The 22,548-nt window shown below is 39.7% G+C and overlaps 2 protein-coding genes across 3 annotated transcripts in view; one reads left to right on the top strand and one right to left on the bottom strand.

Annotated features, from left to right (window-relative positions):
• ccdc189 (coiled-coil domain containing 189) overlaps positions 1-22,548 on the bottom strand; it is a 76,847-nt gene that overhangs the window by 13,039 nt on the left and 41,260 nt on the right. The gene's annotated exons all lie outside the window — the stretch shown is intronic.
• On the top strand, positions 7-21,523 carry LOC120536635 (E3 ubiquitin-protein ligase BRE1B-like). 2 transcript variants are annotated; one of them, XM_039765055.1, is made up of 20 exons: positions 7-88; positions 5,390-5,617; positions 5,704-5,871; positions 6,056-6,245; positions 6,341-6,544; positions 6,626-6,747; positions 6,830-6,976; positions 8,816-8,890; positions 12,596-12,715; positions 12,885-13,064; positions 13,148-13,283; positions 13,443-13,621; positions 14,476-14,969; positions 15,082-15,199; positions 17,742-17,891; positions 19,190-19,402; positions 20,105-20,230; positions 20,322-20,462; positions 20,545-20,646; positions 20,742-21,523. In XM_039765055.1, exons 2-20 carry the CDS (start codon positions 5,480-5,482, stop codon positions 20,916-20,918), a joined length of 3,180 nt encoding a protein of 1,059 aa, XP_039620989.1. In that variant the 5' UTR covers positions 7-88; positions 5,390-5,479; the 3' UTR covers positions 20,919-21,523. The 2 variants fall into 2 exon arrangements, with proteins under 2 accessions (XP_039620989.1, XP_039620990.1); XM_039765056.1 differs by having other exon boundaries at positions 13,443-13,564.

A 22,548-nucleotide genomic window follows, 5' to 3' on the forward strand; every position in this document is an offset into this window, starting at 1 on the left:
GTCTTGGGCTCTTCCGCTCTGCGACGGTTCAGTTCCGGGTATAGGTTGGACGTCGATGGCTGTTGCTTTTGATTATCCTGCGGTGCAGGTTTGTATGGCCACTTTTTTGGTTACTTCACTTAAAATGCTTAAAATTCCTGTTGAGATCGACCATCGCTTGCATTCTCGGCAGTGCTAGGTAATTCACAAGGCGCCTGAAATGCCTGCGAGTTAGCAAGGGCTTAAGTAGGCCCGGCAGCTTTGAGGCGGACTACCGAGGAAGCCCAGACGGTAGCGCAAAGCGGCCAAGGGGATGCGCTCCTCAGCCGGCGGGGTGTCTAGGTAGTAAAGGTAATAACCATAGCTAACTGCAAAAGGTACATTCATCTCACAAATGACCGTCAGTGCGGATGATAATCACTTATGCTAAAACGACTTTAGGTAATTAAAACGAGCTAAACCTGCCTCATATTTGCCATAATGCCATCATCTTAAGGAATAAAAACTGAGGTATTAACTGCATCAGTAGGGCAATAAGTGTCGGACTGCAAGAGAAAGTAAGGGATGGAAGTGGAATTCGTCTAATATACAGTACGACAAGTGCACTTTGTCAGTTGTACTTCACAAGGGCATCCCCGGTAGAGCTGAATTAAACTGACAGTAGGTGTAGCCCACTTGTGCCCATGCCAGCGGCCAAGCTAGCTTGTGTTCACGTATAGCAAGGATAGGTATATTATAGGGTCATTGGCGTCAAGAGTACAGATGGTGACCTTCCCAAAGTGGCACCCGGTATTCCAGCTGAAAGGAATAAACACCGAGAATTTTAAAACATACGGGCTGTGATTGTGCCACCGTTAAATCTGGTGAGGGTGCTGCAGAGAAAAGATGAGCGCCCCTCAATTTAGGTTTTGTGAAAACGTGGAGATATAAATTACATATTTAGGCATTATATCCTTGCTGTAAAGGTGAGAAGCTTAAAGATTCAATGTTTGCGACTGTATTGCCATCATTAGGTGTGCAACTAAACAGGAAAGAGCAGGTAACATATAGAAAGAGAAGGTGGGCATAAAGGTAGGACATAGAATATAAGAAATTTGACAGACGAGAGGAGACCATTCAGTCTCCATCAAATCCGTTTGTTTAGCTAATATTTAAGATGTCCCAATATCCCATCCATATTCTTCTTAAAGATTGTCAAAGTTTCTGTTAAAACTCCACGTCTTGGTAGTTTGTTAAAGATTCCCACAAGTCTTTATGCAGAGACGTGTTTCCGGGCTTCAGTCCTAAATGCACTTCCCTTTAGTTTCCACTGATCTCCTTGACTACATGGTTCACCCTTCAGTTGAAAGAATTCTGCCAAATCTACTGTATACATGCTTTGAGGGTTTTAAATACCTTGATTATGTCCTCACACAGTCTCCTCTGCTTGAGACTAAGCATGTCACAATAGGACATAACCTTAAGTCCTGAGATGCACTTGGTTGCATGTATATTTACCCGCAAGTTGAATTCACTTAGTGTTTTGAATTTGTTTGGCAGAGTGCTGATACACGTGCACTAGGCAAAAGCATGCATTATTATAAGAGTGCTAAATTTATGTGACGTTCTGCTTTTGTCAAACTCGTTAACGTTTGTCTCTTAACTGAATATATTCCATAATTCTCCTTAAATCTGTTACAGTCGTGTGCATATAAAATATGTTGCTGCATCTCTAAGCTGTTTGTGGCAAATACCCATATTAGATTTTCATACTTTACAGTGTTTGACTTTTCTTTATGTTATTAGTTGGTTAGAGAATTGGAAGAGGCCACCATACATAAGGTAGTGAATCTCTACAAAAGTCAGATATACACAAAAAACAGAGCATTCGGCAAGAGAGAGGAAGGAAACAAAACTCCACCAATGACTGTTCGAAACAACTTAAAAATGAAGACTACCACTATTATTGTATTAATACCAGACAGTCTTGTGGTTCTCCTTTCTTATGTCATTTCTTTTGTTAGTTTAATATGGTGGAATACACTAGAATGATGGGGGAAAGAACCTGTTAAGCCAGACGTGTGTGTGTCTGAGTGCAGAGAAATGCTTTAGAAGAAATGATAAGACAATTGTGGAAATTTAAGATAGAAATGACAGAGATTGATAAAGTTAGATAAAAATGTAACTCATTTGGAATAATGGATCAGACCTGGTAGCCAACAGGTTGGTGCAGGTTATCTGTCATTTAATTACTGACTGGTGGGAATTGTACCACTGTTATACTGGTACTGAAAAACCCACATTTTAAAAGGTATGATAACCAACATTTCTGGAATATTGCTACTGGAAGTATTTAGTACCAGAAATGACATCAGCTTTCTTCCAAACCCAGCCTCGATACAGCGTAGATGTGGAGAAACTTCTGCTTTGCAGACTTCATGACATAAAACCACAGGCTTCAACACCATTGTGACTTCATGGGGGACAACCACCAACACTCCTTAATTCTTGGACATGATCTGGCTATCAAAAGGGAGTCAGTGCATATTCTGATCCAATGGTGGGGGCACACCAGGGAGGCGGTAGTAAGACCGGGTTCGGAGTTATTTGCTTCAGAACCGTTTTAGTACCAATGCTGGGATCCGAAAGCTGGTAATGATAATATCAGAATTTTAGTACCAGTCATACACTAGTCAGGGAAGATTTAGCAATGTAAAGGCAGTAGTATGTAGTGGATATGGCTCACTAGGATGTCATGTTGAGGCATGATGGGAAAATTGTGTTGCAGTTTTTCTCTCTTCTGGTCTGTGAACATTAATTGGAAAGTGCTGTATAACAGAATTGTAATGATATCTTCCAAAAATCTTGACACAATATGTTTCTCCCTTACCGCTCTGTTTATACAATTTATTGTGACTTCTCTGTGTGAAATTTCATATTAATTCAAATTGGTTAAAATTTCCTACATTAGAGGTAATTTGTTTTTAATTTTATGCATGCAGTGGCATTTAAGACACTTTATTACCATAACAATAACAGTGATGTGGAATTTGATTTGACAAAGCTCACAAAAATAAAACCTCAGCAGTGGTGTTTCTGACATGAAAATGGTTATGGGGCCTTGCCAGAATTGTGCAGTCTTCTCTAACGTTAAACTTGATTATTTTAGTAAGTAAATATTATCTCCTTTTGCTGATGACTAGGTCCCCAAAAATCGAAAAATCAAACAATGGGATGCTGGCGTCTTTTATGTGACACTGACACTGTCCTCCTCTGACAAAATACAGACATAAAGATTTAAATACTACAGTAATCCCTCCTTGATCGTGGGGGTTGCGTTCCAGAACCCCCCGCGATAGTTGAAAATCCGCGAAGTAGAAACTATATGTTTGTATGGTTATTTTTATATATTTTAAGCCCTTAGAAACTCTCCCACACTGTTATAAATATTCTCCGCACAGTTATACAGTAAACCCTCGTTTATCGCGGTTAATCCGCTCCAGACAGATAAATGAATTTCCACAAAGTAGGGTTCTTTATTTATAAATCTAATATTTTCGCAGTTATAGCATAGAAAACCTGTTTACGACCTTCTAAATACATTTGTTAACATTATTAGAGCCCTCTAGACATGAAATAACACCCTTTAGTCAAAAGTTTAAACATGACAAGACAGAGATGACAGTTCTTTCTCACAATTAAAAGAATGCAAACATATCTTCCTCTTCAAAGGGGTGAGCGTCAGGAGCAGAGAATGTCAGAGAGAGAGAGAGAGAGAGAGAAAAGTAAACAAAAATCAATAGGGCTGTTGGGCTTTTAAGTAAATGAAGCACCACGATAAAGCCGCTGCAATGAAGGGATCAATGTGAAGGTAGTCTTTTCAGCATTTTTTAGAGGAGTGCCCGTATCTTCTAAGCAAACAGCCTCTGTGCAAACAGCCCCTCTGCTCACACCCTCTCCGTCAGGAGCAGAGAACGTCAGAGAGAGTGAGAGAGAACGAGAAAAGCAAACAATCAAAAATCAATATGGGCTGTTAGAGCTTTGAAGTGTGCGAAGCACCGCGCAAGAAGCATATCGTATATCATCGAGGAGTTTTATTTAATACGTAATACGTGCTCTGATTGGGCAGCTTCTCAGCCATCTGCCAATAGCATCCCTTGTATGAAATCAACTGGGCAAACAAACTGAGGAAGCATGTACCATAAATTAAAAGACCCATTGTCCACAGAAATCTGCGAACCAGCGAAAAATCCGTGATATATATTTAGATATGCATACATTTAAAATCCGCGATGGAGTGAAGCCGCGAAAGTCAAAGCACGATATAGCGAGGGATCACTGTATATAAAAGGTGAGAGCCTTACTACCAGTCAGTGCTAAGAAAAACAGACCAGACCAAAACAGACGTGTTGCTATTTCAGTTTAAATAATTCAACACCAGTATAAGTGTAGAATTGGATAGTTTTGAGGTGAAAAAGGACAGGCTGCGGTATCATTAAAAAAATATGCAGACTACACCCACTGCACATCAGTAGGTCAAGTGTTTACTTGTTAGGGGCCAGGCCAGCAAACAGCTAAAGATAATTTTCTACATAAATACTTCTTTAAACACCAGAATTCTGTGCTTTTTTGAAACAAGAGTAAAAGTAGCACTCACAGTAGAGAGCACAGCACGGCCAATTAGTCAGTCCACTCCTCAACCAGAAACAGTTGTTTCACATACTACAAGAACTGATATCTTTTTTTAGAGAAGTAATGATATTGGTGATGTGATAGAAAATTAGAAAACAAATTGCATAATTAGACAAAGCTGAAGTCTGCTGTAAACATTCTAAGTTAAATTGCTGAGTTAGGCTTATGACTTATTTAGGGTCCTTATTTCAGAAATGTAACTGAACCTCATTTGTTGGCATCTTTGACATCTATTTTTTCATGTGTAAGATATCCATCCCTTCTCAATTTTGGAGCTAATAAAACACGACTACTGTTTACTGGTTATCCAAACAATATTTTTCTCATAGATCTGCTTCTATTATGGGACTCTGTCATGTGCTTTATGTTAAATCTTAACTCCATCCATCCATCCTCTTCCGCTTATCCAAGGTCGGGTCGCGGTCAGCTTAAGCAGAGAGGCCCAGACTTCCCTCTCCCCGGCCACTTCTTCCAGCTCTTCCGGGAGAATCCCAACGCGTTCCCTGGCCAGCCGGGAGACACAGTCCCTCCAGCGTGTCCTGGGTCTTCCCCGGGGCCTCCTCCCGGTTGGACGTGCCTGGAACACCTCACCAGGGAGGCGTCCAGGAGGCATCCTGATCAGATGCCCGAGCCACCTCATCTCATTCCTCTCGATGCGGAGGAGCATTAATCTTAACTCCCTGCTTTTAATTCTTCATGGATTCTTTAATAGTACTCATTTTCTCTGTCTCTGTTTTAGCCACCTTGCTAGTGAAAGAGCATTTTGGTGCCCAGAGGAGCTTGGCTCTCAGAAGCTACACAGGGTGGCGTCAACTTTGTTAGAGGTGCTATGTCGGGGGCGGGAGGAGGAAAGCGTGCTGCCGCTGGGGACAGCCCCTCTGGCCCCCCCGAGAAGAAAGGCAAGAGAGAAGAAAAAACAACTACTACCTTGATTGAACCCATTCGATTGGGAGGTATCTCATCCACAGTGAGTATAAGGTGCACCTATTGCCATTCAGCACTGTATTGCTCAACTCTCTCGTTTTTCTAAACACGTTTCACCCCTCTTCTCAGGAAGAAATGGACTTGAAAGTGCTGCAGTTCAAAAACAAGAAGCTAGCAGAACGGTTGGAGCAGCGGCAAGCCATTGAGGATGAGCTGAGAGAACGTATTGAGAAGCTAGAAAAAAGGCAGGCAACAGATGATGCCACACTTCTTATCGTGAACAGATACTGGAGGCAGGTATGTGTCTTCATGCCACGATGGGTGATTTCTTTATTATGCTGACACTATATTTGTAGGGTTTACCCTGCCCCTGAACAGTGTGCTTGGTGTTTAGCCTTTTTCCTGTTGTCTCCATAACAGATTTGCAGTGTTTGGTGTCATTTGATGGCATACTTACTGTATGTTAATTTTTTCTGTTCAGCTGGATGAGAATGTTAAGGTTTTGCTACGACGGTATGATACAGAAGAGTCTAGCAATCAGCCACAAGTCCAAGCTGCTGAGGAGACAAAGTCAGCTCAAGAAATCCCTGAGCCACCACCTGAGGCTCTGGATGGCCAAAGTGAGTCAGAAGAAAGGAGTGAGGATGTAGCCGCTCCAGAAAGCACAGAAGGTAAACATCACTTACCGGGTGTAGCTTATTGCAAATTGTACTATTTATTGAACTAGTTGTGCTGAACTAAACCCAACCCTCACTCCTTTCCCCAGCACCTCCTGTTTCCCCAACTGTGGAACTAAATGAGCCAGCTTTGTCTTTCCTGGCTACTTTGGCCAGCAGCAGCAATGAAGAAATTGAACTACAGCTCCAGGAACGCATGGAATTCTCAAAGAGGGCTGTGTCAAGGATTGTTAAAGTGTTTGACCGACTGCACAGGAGGATCGAGGCCTTGTGTTTAAAGATCCAGAGGGCAGGTAAATCCAGGAAATTATGTGAAGGAGCATCCATTTTGTATTCCCACCCATGCCCATTAACCAAATTTTGTTTGTATACAGTGGGTGCAGATGATGCAAATAAGCAGACCTTAACTTTGAGCAAGAATCTAATGGAGGAAAACCGACGCCTGCAAGATCTGGCCACTCAGCTGCAGGAAAAACACCACAGGATATCCCTGGAGGTGAGTAGGATGTGTCTGTATTGAGGATTGCAGTGCTGCATGGATTGATCCATCTATTTTTTTTTATTTGGCTTCTCCTTAGTATAATGAGCTAGTGGACAAAGTTACATCATCAGAGACTAAAGTGTCTGAAATGGAAACAACCATTGAGGACCTACAGTGGGACATAGAGAAGCTACGCAAAAGAGAACAGAAGCTAAATAAGCACTTGGCTGAGGCCCTGGAGCAGGTGAGTGTCTGAATAGCTGAGATACCTATCAGCATCAGTTATACTGGAGACTGGATCTTCACCGTTGATGCCTTACACTCCACTCCAATAACACCCCCTATGAAAAAGGCTCTTGGTTTTTGGCCTCTATTAATCATATGAACCTTGTTAACCCCATCTGATCCAGTGTTAAATCAATCCTACTTTATTTTATATAGCAATTTTCCTAATCAACAGCATAAAGTGTTTTGCAAAACAAAGAAGTCTACCATATTTGCAGGTGTGATAATTATAAAAGAAAATACTGAGGCAGTCCAGTGTTCAGTCTTATAATAGGGTGAAGAATGTGAAAGGTGCTGAATAAAAATAAGAGAGATTCATTCTTGTTTTAATTTTGTGGTTACCAGATCATAAACACCTTATTGTTTTACTAGCCAAGCCTGTCTTTATCTGGTACATTCTTTAATTATTAGCACTTTTCCCCAGAGGGATGTTTTAGAGTTCCTGAATAAAAAGGATCTTCACTTGACCAAAATGAAAGTAGTTTCATATGGCATGGATTCCATTTTTAACTAAGGTGTGCATTTTGGAAGAAAAAGATTTTGGAAAATTCAAATACAGGAATACCTTGTTTAATGAAATACATATGTTCAGAGAAAGTACTTTATGAGTAACTTCACTTTCAGATATAAAGTTAAAAAGAACATAACAAGGGTGTTTCCTTACACTATGAAAATAATACATGTATGTAATGAACAAAAACTAAAATGTATTCTTAATGAAGCAAATAATACTAATATACTATGAAAATAATACATGTATACAATGAAAGAAAACTAAAAGTTATTCTAAATTAAGCAAACAAAATTAATTTTTGAAACATTTACCTATTGTTTATTTTGGGCTTTTGTTTTCTTTCATATTATAACCATGTTATGTGGATTAATTGAATTTAGCCCAGATTGCTTTACCATAACCTTTCTCTGCAAATTTGGGTAATTTTCACTTAAAACATTTAGAGCGTTATTTGTTTTAAACACTTTCCAAGGCCTTTTGTTGTTAACACTTTTTCTACAACTTCGTCTTCCTCTCCTTGGTGGTTGGGTAGATTAGTTCTTCAAAGTCCTCAGTTGAAAGGCCTTCGGTTACATATGGCTACTTTCAGCATTATTTTATCAATGTTTCTGTGCTCTGTGAATTATTCCCATAAAACATTAAATATTTCTGCACATATTGCGTATTGTTGAGACACAGTGAGTAAAATACACAAAACACGTGTTATTTATACAGTATATTGCAACGTTGCCCTTAAGTTGAATGATGCCGCACAAACTTAGCAATAGTCAGAAGTTAGATTCATTGTACTGAAATTTTGAGGCAGGAGGATTCCTTAAGTGAGAGTACTTAAAGAAAAACTAACCAGTTGAAGATGACTTAATAAGAAACTACCAATACACATTGATCATTTCACACCTGAGAAAATTGGTCTGTTCTACCTAGTTATCATTTGTCTTTATCTGTAGTATTACGTGTATTTGATGTGATTAAATGTGTTGCCAAGCTTTCAGTTGTGGAAATTGAAGGGAGAAAAGGCATAAATTTGCAGGTACTCGGAAATGGACGACAAGTATCTAAGGTATGTTTGCATGCTAACCAGCTGGTATAAAATCTTCTATCTATTGAATTCCTTTTGAAGGATCTCAGACATGAAATATGGAGAGTCATCCATTCCAGTGAATTCCTTCATAGGAAGCTGACCATCATAGACTTGCCACATACATTTTATGGAGCTGTTTATACACTATTGAAGATGCAGAAGTGCATATTTCCCTGTTTTTACCTTTTTTTTTCTTTTTATAGCTGAATTCTGGGTATCATGTCTCGGGGAGCTCTGGAGGTCTTCAGGGAGGCCAGATCACTCTTAATATACAGAAGGTATGGATGAGGTTGGCATTTTGGCTGGCTTTTTCTTTATCATTTTTTTCTCAGTTGTAGGGTTGTTTTACTGCAGATGTTGCCACACGTTTAGCTCCAGCCTGCTCTGCTTTTTGTGGACTGCTTTCTCTGGGCTGTAGCTGAACATCCTTCTAGCTTAACCTATTATCACACTGATGGCCGGTGTCTGGGATTTTCTGACTTGTGCATTTTGTAAGCTTCTGATCCCAGCTTGTTGCTGCATTCTTGTATTAGATATTTCAGAGTAATGTTGCAGGTGATCTTTACCTTTTAATTTCATGTTTCAAAACAAAATGGATTAGGTTTGAACATCCTAACTATACCATCAAAAATACTGAAATGGACACTTGCTCAAACGAAAATCCACATTACATAAGAGGATGGTCTAATGCAATAATCAATCCTATGCTGCAATTTCCTACAATGCAAACATTTTAAAAAGAGGACAAAGCCCAAAGTGAGAATACATCAATGAGTAAAGACTATCATAAATGGATACACAAGTAAAACAATATCAGAACTGTACCTCAGCAAAACTCAGGTGCAGGCATAATCATTCATCTTTTTGTTATACTGTACATCAGACCAGCATTGTCATGCAATAATTGCACCCTGTAATACCCCCATTCCCAAATAATCAAAACTCAGATGCATTCACTAAGCAGTCACACAACCTCCAAGTGGAGTAAAATGTGTAAGGAAGGTAAAACATGACATGGTCATTAAAACGTATAACATAGGTTTCCATGTTAGTGCTTCAATTCACCATTTTAAGCAGTACTTAGTAGTAACAGGCCTCATCAATTGTAGGACTATATCACTAATAAAGCACCTGATATCTCTTTTGCTCTACTCAGGACCAGCATCCTCTCTCTTGATCACTACTGTTATCCTACCATATTCACTATTATTAATCACAGTCTCTAGTTCATCTCTGGCTTTTTCAGATTTTTAAATTCCTTCATTTAGTCTAAATTATTTTATAAAGACTTACTTGATATATTACAGGATGAAAATGTGATTCTACATTGTCAAATTGTTTTGTATATCCGTCTTTTGTGCTGTATAATTTTTCTTTACTGCAGTGTTAATATTGGGATGGTGTAATGCATTGTATATTGTGCTGTGTCTGTGAAGATTCTCAGTCATCCAGGTGAAATTATTATATTGTGCTTTGTTAGTCTAACAACAAGAGAAATCCATAGCCACTGTGTTGCCTGGAAGTAAAGTTCAAGGATTAACTGAAGTTCACCTCCAGTTCTCCCAGGTGTTTCAGAACCAGTCAGGTCCTTATAACAAAGGGCAATGTCAAATAGCAAGCAGCACACTATAGCTTAAAAAACATAATCAGTTAGGAATTATTCCAGATATACTAACAGATTCTTATGTGTATACTGTAGTTGGTAAAACCTAAATAAATACACATGCATGTACTAAACAAGGGATAATTAACAAAAACAGGATATAGCTGGGATCCAAAGTCTAAGGCAAATAACAGTAGTAATGATACTGGTAGTATTTTTATAATATTATTAAAATATTCTGATATTAAAATCATAATATGTAAATTACTTATGTTAAGAACATTTTACAGTCATATGAAAAAGTTTGGGAACCCCTCAGCCTGCATAATAATTGACTCTCCTTTCAACAAAAAGATAACAGTGGTATGTCTTATTTCCAAGGAACATCTTAGCACTGCGGTGTTTTCCGAACAAAGATTTTTAGTGAAGCAGTATTTAGTTGTATGAATTTAAATAAAAATGAGAAAAACTGGCTGTGCAAAAATGTGGGTCCCCTTGTAATTTTGCTGAGTTGAATGCCTGTCACTGCTCAGTGCTGATTACGTGCAACACCAAATTGATTGGCTGAGCTCATTAAGCTTTGAACTTAATAGACAGGTGTGTCCAATCATGGGAAAAGGTATTTAAGGTGGTCAATTGCAAGTTGTGCTTCCTTCCCTTTGACTCGTGACAGACAGCATGGGATCCTCAAAGCAACTCTCAAAAGATGTGAAAACAAAGATTGTTTAGTCTCATGGTTTAGGGGAAGGCTACAAAAAGCTATCTTAGAGGTTTAAACTGTCAGTTTCAACTGTGAGGAATGGAATCAGGAAATGGAAGGCCACAGACACAGTTGCTGTTAAACCAACCCAGGTCTGGCAGGCCAAGAAAAATACAGGAGCGGCATATGCACAGGATTGTGAGAATGGTTACACACAACCCACAGATCACCTCCAAAGACCTGCAAGAACATCTCGCTGCAGATGGTGTATCTGTACATCGTTCTACAATTCAGCGCAATTTGTACAAAGAACATCTGTATGGCAGGGTGATGAGAAAGAAGCCCTTTCTGCACTCACGCCACAAACAGAGTCACTTGTTGTATGCAAAGGCTCATGTAGACAAGCCAGATTCATTTTGGAACAAAGTGCTTTGGACTGATGAGACAAAAATTAAGGTATTTGGTCAGAACAAAAAGCGCTTTGCAATGGTGGAAGAAGAACACTGCATTCCAAAAAAAAAACACCTGCTACCTACTGTCAAATTTGGTGGAGGTCCCATCATGCCGTGGGGCTGTGTGGCTAGTTCAGGGACTGGGGCCCTTGTTAAAGTCGAGGGTCGCATGAATTCAACCCAATATCAACAAATTCTTCAGCATAATGCTGAAGCATCAGTCACAAAGTTGAAATTACACAGGGGTTGGATATTCCAACAAGACAATGACCCAAAACACAGTTCGAAATCTACAAAGGCTTTCATGCAGAGGGAGAAGTACAATGTTCTGGAATGGCCGTCACAGTCCCCTGACTTGAATATCATCGAAAGTCTATATGATGATTTGAAGCAGACTGTCCATGCTCGGCAGCCATCACATTTAACTGAACTGGAGAGATTTTGTATGGAAAAATAGTCAAAAATGCCTCCATCGAGAATTCAGACACTCATCAAAGGCTATAGGAGGACAGCGTCTAGAGGCTTAACTAAGTATTGATGTCATATCTCTGTTGGGGTGCCCACATTTCTGCACCTGCCTAATTTTGCTATGATGCATATTGCATATTTTCTGTTAATCCAATAAACTTAATGTCACTGCTGAAATACTACTGTTTCCATCAGGCATGTCAGATATTAAAAGGAAGTTGCTACTTTGAAAGCTCAGCCAAAGATAAACAACAATCCAAAGAATTAAGAGGGCTTTCCAGACTTTTTCATATGACTGTATATGTACATACTGAATAATAACAAAGCAAGATGTATATATAGTACATCTGTGAAGAGATTCAAACAAAATCATTAACTGTTAAGAAAGAGGTATTTCAGTAATTACTGTGTTTTGTGAATTAACACGTGGCACAGAAAGTCCATCTTGCACCGAAGCAAAATCAAGAAGCACACAATATGTTAATTTTAAAAGTAACATCCCAACTCAGTGAGTCATTTAAATCAATTAGGGTTGAGCATCTAAGTTAAAAAATCCAAAGGGTTTGAACAACACTGGCTCAGATCTCAAAACCAGTAATGGCAAAATGATAACAGTTGATTTGCACCATTTGATGGGAGCCTGTTGTGCTATGAAATGCATATTCTTCAAATGTCTTTGGACCAACTCGTTAACAATTCTTTGTTCATTGAAGATGCCTTGTCAACTGTTTGAAATCACTGCTGCATGTCTTTTGAACAGTTTGAAATGCTTAATAATGAGCTGGAGCAGAATCAGGAATTGGCCAACAGTCGTATGGCAGAACTGGAAAAGCTGCAACTGGAGCTCCAGGAAGCTGTCCGACAGAATGAGAAACTAAAGGTGAGGGGATCAGGCCGTGGTAGAGGAGTTGGGAAACAAGGATCATGGTGTCTGTGATTTGTCTTGGGAAGTCTCAAAACAGAAGCTTTCTTTTTAGCCAATGTTCTCTAATATGATGCTTTTGTTTTTTTCCTACACTCCTTGTGTCTTATTTATTCTTTACTTGAAGATGGACCTGAGAAACATTCCTGAAGAGGTAGTTAAAGAAACACCAGAGTACAAATGCCTACAGTCTCAGTTCTCCCTTCTGTACAACGAGAGTCTCCAAGTGAAGACACAGTTGGATGAGGCCCGTGCCCTACTACTGACTACTAAGAATGCTCATCTGCGCCAAATTGAGCACATGGAGGTAAGAATGCAGTCTGCTGCTTGTCTGAGTTTTAGCTGGCACTACCTGATGTGATATATAATGCTGCTCCAACACAATTTCAGAGTGATGAGCTGAACCTACAGAAGAAGCTCCGGACAGAGGTCATCCAGTTGGAGGACACTTTGGCACAAGTGAGAAAAGAGTATGAGATGCTGAGGATAGAGTTTGAACAGAACCTCGCTGCCAATGAGCAAGCTGGTATGTCTGCCTGATTTGAATGTTGCTCACTCTCTGCTGTCAAGGTATTAGGGCTAGAGTTTAGGGAGAGCCAGTTGTCCATAATCAATACAGCACAATTAGCCAAGACTTTTTTTTTTTTTTTAGATTTACTTCACATTTATGCCTCTCTTATTTTAGGGCCTATAAACCGAGAGATGCGTCATCTGATTAGCAGCCTGCAGAATCACAACCACCAACTGAAGGGAGATGTGCAGCGGTACAAGAGAAAGCTGCGGGAAACGCAGGCTGAAATCATGAAGGTGAGGGGCCGGCCTGCTGCTGCCTCTGAGGTGTCCCACGGCCAGCAGCAGCACAAGGTGCCGTATGACGATTTTTACACATGGGGATATTTTTGGGTGTTTGAAACAATGACAGTGTGTTGTTATCATGTCATTAAAAATTATTAATACTAGTATTGCAAACAATTAAGCTTCATTTTTTTTTTATCATACCTTTGTGTATTAACGCATCATCCTGAGTTGTGTTACAAGTAGAAATGTTTCAATATATTTTTAAATTTTGGGCACCACAGATTAACTTGCTCATGATGAGTTACAAACACTCAGTTAAGTTAAGTGGTGTCTGAGTATTCACCAAAATGTTATAAGTATGACACCTTGGTACTAGTGCCATAGTAAAATAATTCAACTGAAAAACCCCAGGGTGTTGCTCACTCATTGAAGTTTTCACTTGGCTGTGAACAGATAAAGGGAGGATAAAGTAGTAACAATATTTTTAGAAAAATGTGGACAATTAACACCTTTAATGCTTTTCTCAAAGGTGATGCTCATCCTTAACATTTTCAAATATTGTGATAACCTTTTATCAGGTGTGTATCTTATTATTTTGGAGTTCCTGTTGTTTCTTAATATATTTGTGATTGGATGCTGTAACTGTGTGGGGGCTCTTACCATTGTGAAGTTCTATAACATTCATAATAGTCCATTTTAAAATAAAGATAAGGAGTTCCTGCCATTATTAACATATTTTTACTTTCTTTGCATATATCAGTACAACTCTTTGTTATCCCAGGGCTGTAAATTCTGTAGAAGGAGATGTTCTACCCAAGGTTTTTGCTGTTCCAAATTAATCTTAGAGCCTAACAGTGCATACATGCTGGTTGAACCTTTTCAAAATATGAATGTGATACTCATTTATTATTTACTTTTAGTTACGACAGCAAAACAGTGGTCCTGCCAGTGTTACAGCCAGCTCCAGCAGCACCAGCACCACTCCCACCTCAACTACCCCAACTAGTTTGGTGCCACTTGAGGAGATTAAGAAGGAAGAAGAAGCAGGTACTCCTGAACTGAAGAAGGAGATTAAGAAGGAGCCAGTGGAGGAGACAGTTGCCACTATGGAAGTCAAAAAAGAAAAGGAGGAGGAAGGGGAAGTGGTAGTGATGCCAGTTGAAGTGAAGAAGGAACCAGATAAGCCTCCACCACCACAGCAGCATCACCAGCCGCAGCAGCGCACACGAGAGAGAGAAAAGGAGGCAGAGAGAGACCGGGAGAGAGAGAAGGAAAGAGAGAGAGACCGTGAGCGGGAAAGAGAAAAGGAGAAAGAACGGGAGAGGGAGCGGGAAAAGGAACGTGAACGACAGAGAAGTGAGGAGATAAAGAAGAAGGACTCTGATGCTCTTAAACAACTGCGCGTAGAGCTCAAGTGAGTATAAGAACCTTTTAGTTGTAAACCTTTGGTGCTGCCTCCCTGTTCCCATCCCTGTCTCCTCAGATGCTAGAGCCTGAGTGTTGCTGACTAATGTGCTGTCTTTCAGGAAAGCTCAGGAGAGTCAAAAGGAGATGAAGCTTCTGTTAGATATGTACAAGTCAGCCCCCAAGGAACAGAGGGATAAAGTGCAGCTAATGGCAGCTGAGCGCAAATCCAAAGCAGAGGTGAGTGAGTAGGCAGGGCATAGGCATTATTACAGGGGGAGACACTAATATCTGAAACATTTCACTATGTTCAGAGGCTGTCAAAGGTGGGAGTTAGGAGAGGTTATCATTCAAGTTACCAGTTTACAATACTGTGTGAAGGATCCATGTACTAATTCTAGGGGTGGTTCAAAAATGATTGCAACGAGGGATGCAAATTTAGATCACATTTCCTTATTAATAGTTGATCCTCTTTGATCAATTTTATAAATGTTAATCTTTAAAGAGAGAAATAGAGTAAGGATAAAGTTCCCACAAAATGTTTAATTTATGCACTAATGCATGTAAGAAGTTGTTTTAATGTTAACTAAAAGTGTGTCAGATTATATCTTTACATTACTAAAAATACTTTATGCTTTTTTTTTTAAAGGAATAGGAGCAAGTGAGGGTCAGTCAAGTGTGCAGCCTGTTAACTGTCAGGCCAGCAGCTGAGGCCACCCAATCTAATGGCACCAGTCCTGCAGCTGTGCTCACGTAGCTTGTCGCCACCATTCTAATAACAACATTTATTTCTATAGCATGTTTTCATACACAGAAGGTAGCTCAAAGTGCTTTACAAGATATCAAAGAAATGGTTACAAGAAAAGAAAAACAAGTTAAATTGGGCAAGAATAATAATAATGAATAAGTAATAAAAATAAATCAATATGAGCTTACATAACACACATATATAATTAATAGAAGAGTTGAGTCCTTATATATAATAGTGTAGTCTAAGTCTCTAAAGAGAAGTATGATGATAAGGTCAGATTGCCGGCAGGAAAGAAAAAAACTAAAGAAAAATAAATAAATCAATCTGCAGGGGTTCTAAATCCAAGAAACCACTCGGCCCTTACTGGGACGTAACATAAATATTGTTAAGTCATTCCTCATTGTTTCCAAGCTTTGTCCCAGAAGCGTGTGAGGTATGTTAAATCCATCATTGATTACAATGTGCAGTCTAAAAGTGAAACAAGCTACTCAAGGTCTACTGCAAGGCACTAGTGGCACTAGTGGAATAGTGGCTATTGCAATCCTTTGTTTTATTGAGTGCAAGTTTTTCAGATCAGTGTTTTTCCAGTAGAATGTTTTTTGATGCTGCTAGTAACAGTGGATACATGGAATGTGGTACCTTTGAGAAAATTGGTTAACTATTTTTGCCATCATCCATAATGCCTGGTATTATGTCTTTTTATACCATTGTACACACCCTCAGTGTAATCTTTTCTAATCAGTGGTCACCACAGTTTTTTCTTGCCAGTGCTACTGATAGAGCAGGTTACTGTAGTCCAGCCTCGTGTTTTACTTATTTTGTATGTGTTAATTCATTATACTGTAGATGTACTGGATTGTTTATTAGCTAAGTACCATTCACTCAAAATGCTCCCAAACTGAGATATGTTTAGTACCCTTCATTTTCGCAGGAAGTGTCTATTCCATTCTGATGTCTAAAATTATCTGGTGATTAGCTCAAATAGTGTCCTCATTTGTCCAAGTATTAACATGTTTCAAAATAAGTTTCTCTCAGATGTTGCAATGCAGCAAGCCAGTTAGATTTCTCAACCCAGATTAAATAAATTGTATAATAGGTAAGATTAACCATTTGAACTCTTAATGCAAGTTAACCAAATAGTGGTTAATCATTAACATCCCTAATTACAACAGCAATTGTGCCCACCACTGTGCAAAGACCTGATCCCTTTTATTTGGACCCCAAGCCAAGGCTTCCAAGAGTGCTGTGGTCTTTATAACCCTCACTCTTTTTGTAAATGACCAAAATTAACAAAGGGAACAGTGAAAACAATCAGTGACTCTATTGCCAGTGTGTTTCTATGGATGTTTTAGTGCTCCGTTTGAAAAGAGTTTAAGAATATGTTTTTACAGAAGAGAGTTGACCATTCAGCTACGATCCTTGATTCTGTTTGGGCCAGTGTATCCAAAATAACATGAGAGATAAAATAGAAGGGTGCGTTTTTTCTAGAATTCTGCTTCCATGCCTCACTTTTAATTGTCTAGACAAAAAAATTCATGTTGGTGTAATATATAATAATTGTAACACAGTAAAATGAGAATTGTGACATTATAAGGAAGAATTAAAAAGGTGTTAAAGAGGATTCATGCACATTGTACAATTTAACATTTTAGTAATTATGTCCCAACTGTCCTGCCATATCAAGCAGTAGAAATAATAGAAGAATGGATAGCTCTGGGCAGAAGGAGTTGATAGGACAGACATCTGCTGCAGCTAAACAATGTTTTTAAATGGCTGAACCTGCACAGATAGCCAGGATCGAGTCAAAATGTTGAATAACAATTATAGGCAAATTAAAATACAAGCTTAACAAAATCAATTAAGAATTCTAGCCACTTTGAGAAGGTGCCCATTTAAAATTGAGGCTGAACTTCAAATTCAAAACGAGTTGATTTTGCTGTTCTTGGTACTGATCATTCCATTTACAATATGCCTGTATTGGTTGTTTCAGTGGTATGATGGAGAACATGTTGGTGTACTCTGTGTTCACAGGCTGAAGAACTAAGGCAACGCATCAGAGAAATGGAAGAGAAGGAACGCAAGGAGAGTAAAAAGATGGCAGATGAGGATGCCCTGAGGAAGATCAAAGCAGCAGAGGAGCAGATTGAACATCTGCAGAAGAAGCTCACAGCCACAAAGCAGGTACTTTGACTTGATTGGTCAGAATTATGACGATGCTAAGTGGAGATACATAACAAAGGCATTTGTGTTTGGCTACACTCAGTGGCACATTCTTGCATTTTCCCTTCAAGGTTTCGCTCCTTCCTGGAAAAAGTTGATTGTTGCTCTCAAAACACTGATAAGCAAATATAAAGCTCCGTTTCCCACAGGCCCCACTTTCTTTTAAATTCATGACCCAGTAATTCACAAACTCCAAGTGTTCAGACATGTGTATAGCTGTTCCAATTCAGCGTGCACATTGAAGGTAAATATTGGCGTAGGTAGTAAATATTGTATTTAAGAAGAAATTCATTTGACATTATTTGACTGTGTTAAGCTTTTGGTTGGAGATTCACACATCAGATCTTATTTCAGTATAATATCCAACATTTAACTTTGGTGGCCTGGTTATACACATTTATCATTGAAGCCTGTCTGTCACTCACTATTTTCATTACCTGCATTCTGGTAAATTCATCTGCTTGTCACCCACACATGTGGATATTGTACAGTATGTGCAGTTTTTCAGCTAGTGACATCTATGCTTGTAACTAAATGTGTAGCATTACAAGGTGAAGGGGGGCATGGGGTTTTCCCATTTACCTGTCTGAGGTGTATAATAACAGTAGTTGGCAGTATAATGTTTATTAGGCTTGTCTATCTTGGGCCTGAATGAGTCCGGTAAGTGTTGCCTCTTGTGATATTGCAGTTGATGCCAGAGCTTTTAGGTCCTTTACTCACTGGTAGCAGTTTATGGGCTACTTCCCATGTCACTTCCAATATGGCAAATATTAATAGGCCAATTGTGCACTGTTGCCACAGAGGTTACAGCTACTGCTGCTGCCTAATAGCTTCAGAGTTCATCTTCAGAATTCAGATCCTTGCTTGGGCTTTGTTTGAAGTTTGCATGCAAGCTTAAAAAAATGGTTTGTTGTGATGTTAAAAAATAGTTACTGCAGTGAACCATAAATGTCATTGCTGTTGGTTCAGTTGCGAACTCTGACTTAACATTCCTGAGCTCCATTCCTGAAAAATATATTTTAACACCTTTAACTCCTAAGGGTATAAGTCATCTTGGTAAAGACGTATGTCATGTATACATGAATATACTAGCTAAACTATGTAAAATAATGTGAAAAATTTTGCAAACTGCTTAATCTACTTCATGGGCACCAAGAGGAGGAAACTATTCTATGAGCCTGCGGTCCAGGCAGCACTCATAGTTGTGCTATTGTGTCCCTATCAGCATATGTTATTATTTTCTCTCATCTTATATTCAGGAGGAGGAGGCTCTGTTGTCTGAGATGGATGTCACAGGTCAGGCTTTTGAGGACATGCAAGAGCAAAACATCCGATTGATGCAACAGCTCAGAGAGAAAGATGATGCCAACTTCAAGCTGATGAGTGAAAGAATTAAATCAAATCAGATCTACAAGTTGCTCAGAGAAGAGAAGGATGAATTAGCTGACCAGGTCCTGGCACTCAAAACACAGGTAATTCAGGCCTCTTGTAGCAAGGCAGAAAGAAAACCTGTATTCCCGGACTTGACATTAATATTAAAATGACGTCTAAGCCAGTGTTTCCCAACCTTGGTCCTGTGGCCCCCCCTGTGGCTGCAGGTTTTTGTTCCAGCCAGCTTCTGTTTTTAATTGGACTCCTGGACTAATGTACCAAGCACTTATATGGGAATGAGCTATTTTTTTTCTTTTTAAAAATATTTTCATCTTGATTTACATTCTACTTTTCCAGGTGTTCTAATTGTTTAATTAATCAATTATTTACTAATTAGTGGGTCTGATGCTAAAGTACTTGCAGCCTTTGACCAATTAGTGTTGTTTGCCAGGGTGTCTGCTCTGCTCATTTTTAATTGTCATTAATACGATACAATGAAGGAGAAAAACTTCACAGAGAAAGGGCAAAATATAATGCAATCAACAAGAGAGTTAAGCATTTAAATCTATAGCAAACGTAGAAATATTTCTAAATGTCTTATACATGTAAAAACCATGCTGCTGTGCTTTTCTAAATGTAGAATAAAAGAAAAATAATCCCAGCTAATTAAATGAAATCAGTGCTATCAGGTGGTGTTGTCACTGATTAGGAATCTGGTTGGAACAAAAACCTGCCGTCACAGGGGGTCCCCAGGACCGAGGTTGGGAAACACTGATCTAAGCAGTCTGCATTCTTTTTCTCAGGTGGATTCCCAGCTTTTAGTAGTCCAGAAACTTGAAGAGAAGGAAGGGATCCTCCAGAACAACCTCAATGGCATTGAAAAAGAGCTGGCATTACGGACACAAGGTCTAGAGCTGAATAAGCGGAAGGTAAAATGCCTGTCTTTCTACCTCTGTTGGGGGGGTGTTGCTGTATCTTTCCGGTGAAATCAGCTGTATGGTTTTCTGTATGCCCGTTCAGGCAGTAGAAGCAGCCCAGCTGGCTGAAGACTTGAAGGTGCAGCTGGAACACACCCAAAGCAAGCTGAAGGAGATCCAGTCCTCCGTGTCAGACAACCGCATGGCCCGTGAAAAGGAGTCCTTCAACCTGAAAAAAGCTCAGGTTGGCAGATATCTGTGTGTTTTCAAAAATTAATCAATTCCCTGTGGTACTTGTCTTTGACTCACTGACTTATTACTTTTAGGAGGACCTTTCCCGGCTACGCAGGAGGCTAGAGAAGCAAAAGAAGGTTGAGGTGTATACAGATGCAGACGAGATCTTGCAGGAGGAAATTAATCAATATAAGGTTGGCGCTGCATTTTCTGTTGTAACATGGCAGAGGAATTGGTGGTCAGGGGGAGAACGAAGCAGGCATACTGACTATCTGTTTTCTTCTTTCAGGCCAAGCTAAGGTGCCCTTGCTGTAACACACGGGACAAGGAAACCGTGCTCATCAAGTGTTTCCATGTCTTCTGTTATGAGTGCCTGAAGACCCGCTATGATACTCGCCAGCGTAAATGTCCCAAATGCAATGCTGCCTTCGGGGCCAATGACTTTCACCGCATTTACATCAACTGACCACCTGAGGAAGAAGACTTCCTTTGCCAGAAAGAGGGCTTGAACTCTGGCAAAGTGGACCAGGCTGCAATGTGGAACCTGCATCCAAAGGCCAGCACCTGCTCTACACCATGCTCGTCCTCTGTTGGTGTGGTGAATTGTGAGCATAGGTGGCTTGTGGGTATTTGTGAAAGGGTGTTGGAACAAAGCTTACAGGTTGACAAGTGCTCTGAGAAGATTGAGTTTACATGCCTTTCTGAGCAGCACAGTTTACATACCCTGTCCTCTACTCTTGGCATACATGTATGGAGACAAGACTCTAGTCATTTCAAAATGTTTGTGCACTGTAGCTAGCTCCCTGGCAGAAGCCCATTATTCTTAACAACCCCCCTGGTCATTCCATTTGCATAGCTGTCAGCAAGTATGGTGTTGCAAACAAGATCTGGGCAGGTCTGTGGCCAAGGCAGCGGGACAGGAGCAGGTCAGATGCCAGTGAGAAGGCGTCTGGGGATGCAGCGGTGCAAGTGGCATTATGGAAACTGTTCCCCACGAAAGGTGAGAGACACACACGATCCTTAATGCCTTTGGACCACACGACTCCTGTGTGTGTATAATGCTGTGAAACCTTTTTGGTTTTGATTTAACGGATTTGTTCATTTTGTTTACTGGTCTTTTTTTTTTTTTTGGCCTCTTAATTTGTAATGATACTGCCGCTGTATGTAAATTAAAAACCTGTAAAGAAGAAACCTGTGTGCGAGTATGAAGTTGCCGTTAATGTCTTGGACCTGGGTTCAGTTTGACCCATTGATATACAAAAGTTCAATGTTCTGTTAATCCGGGTGCCAGCTCTACATTTTATCTCGTATGAAGCGCTAAGCAGCCTTAATTAGTAGATATTTTGCTTGTATTGTTACTTTTGAGTTTCACAGTTTGCAGAGTACTAAGTGCTCCCACATCACAAATGCAGCATTTTGTCTGAATCACACATTTTCCATGTAAAGATGGGATCTTTTTTCCGTGTTTGTGTAGGTTTTTCTTCCAAATCCCCAAAGATGTGCAGATTAGGTTATTTGGCAGTTCAATTTCCAGAGTTTGAGTGGTGCTGCGTTCATATGCTGGCCCTGTGCTAGACTGCCGTCCTTTAGAAGGTTGGACCCCTCCCCATAAACCTTGAATTGGATTAAGTGGGTTAGATAATCTCATGTTGTATATTCTCATGAGTACAGTCTGCTCATTAAAAGAATCCGCCATAAAAAGTATTTTTTTTAATGTATGTACTTTTGTAGTTTAATTAACAGGACTCTTGATCAACGAATCAGTTGCAAAATTTAATCACATAAGGCTTTAGTTTCTCATTTATGATGTGTTCTAATTTTCCTGGAAGTACAAGAACTCAGCAAGGAAGTTGGAGCTCAGTCACAAATGGGTCTTGAAATGGACAAGGACCCCTAGTATACCTCCAAAATTGTGTCAAAATGGCTTAAAGCACAAGGTCAAGGTATTGGAGTGACCCTCACAAAGTCTTGACCTCAATCAAACTGAACAAGTGAGTTTGAGCAAGGAGGCCTACGAACCTGTCCCAGTTACACCAGTTCTGTCTGGAGGAATGGGCCAAAATTCCAGCAACTTCTTGTTAGACGCTTGTGGAAGA

The sequence above is a fragment of the Polypterus senegalus genome, chromosome 10 (assembly GCF_016835505.1).
Source record: "Polypterus senegalus isolate Bchr_013 chromosome 10, ASM1683550v1, whole genome shotgun sequence".
Lineage (NCBI taxonomy): Eukaryota > Metazoa > Chordata > Cladistia > Polypteriformes > Polypteridae > Polypterus > Polypterus senegalus.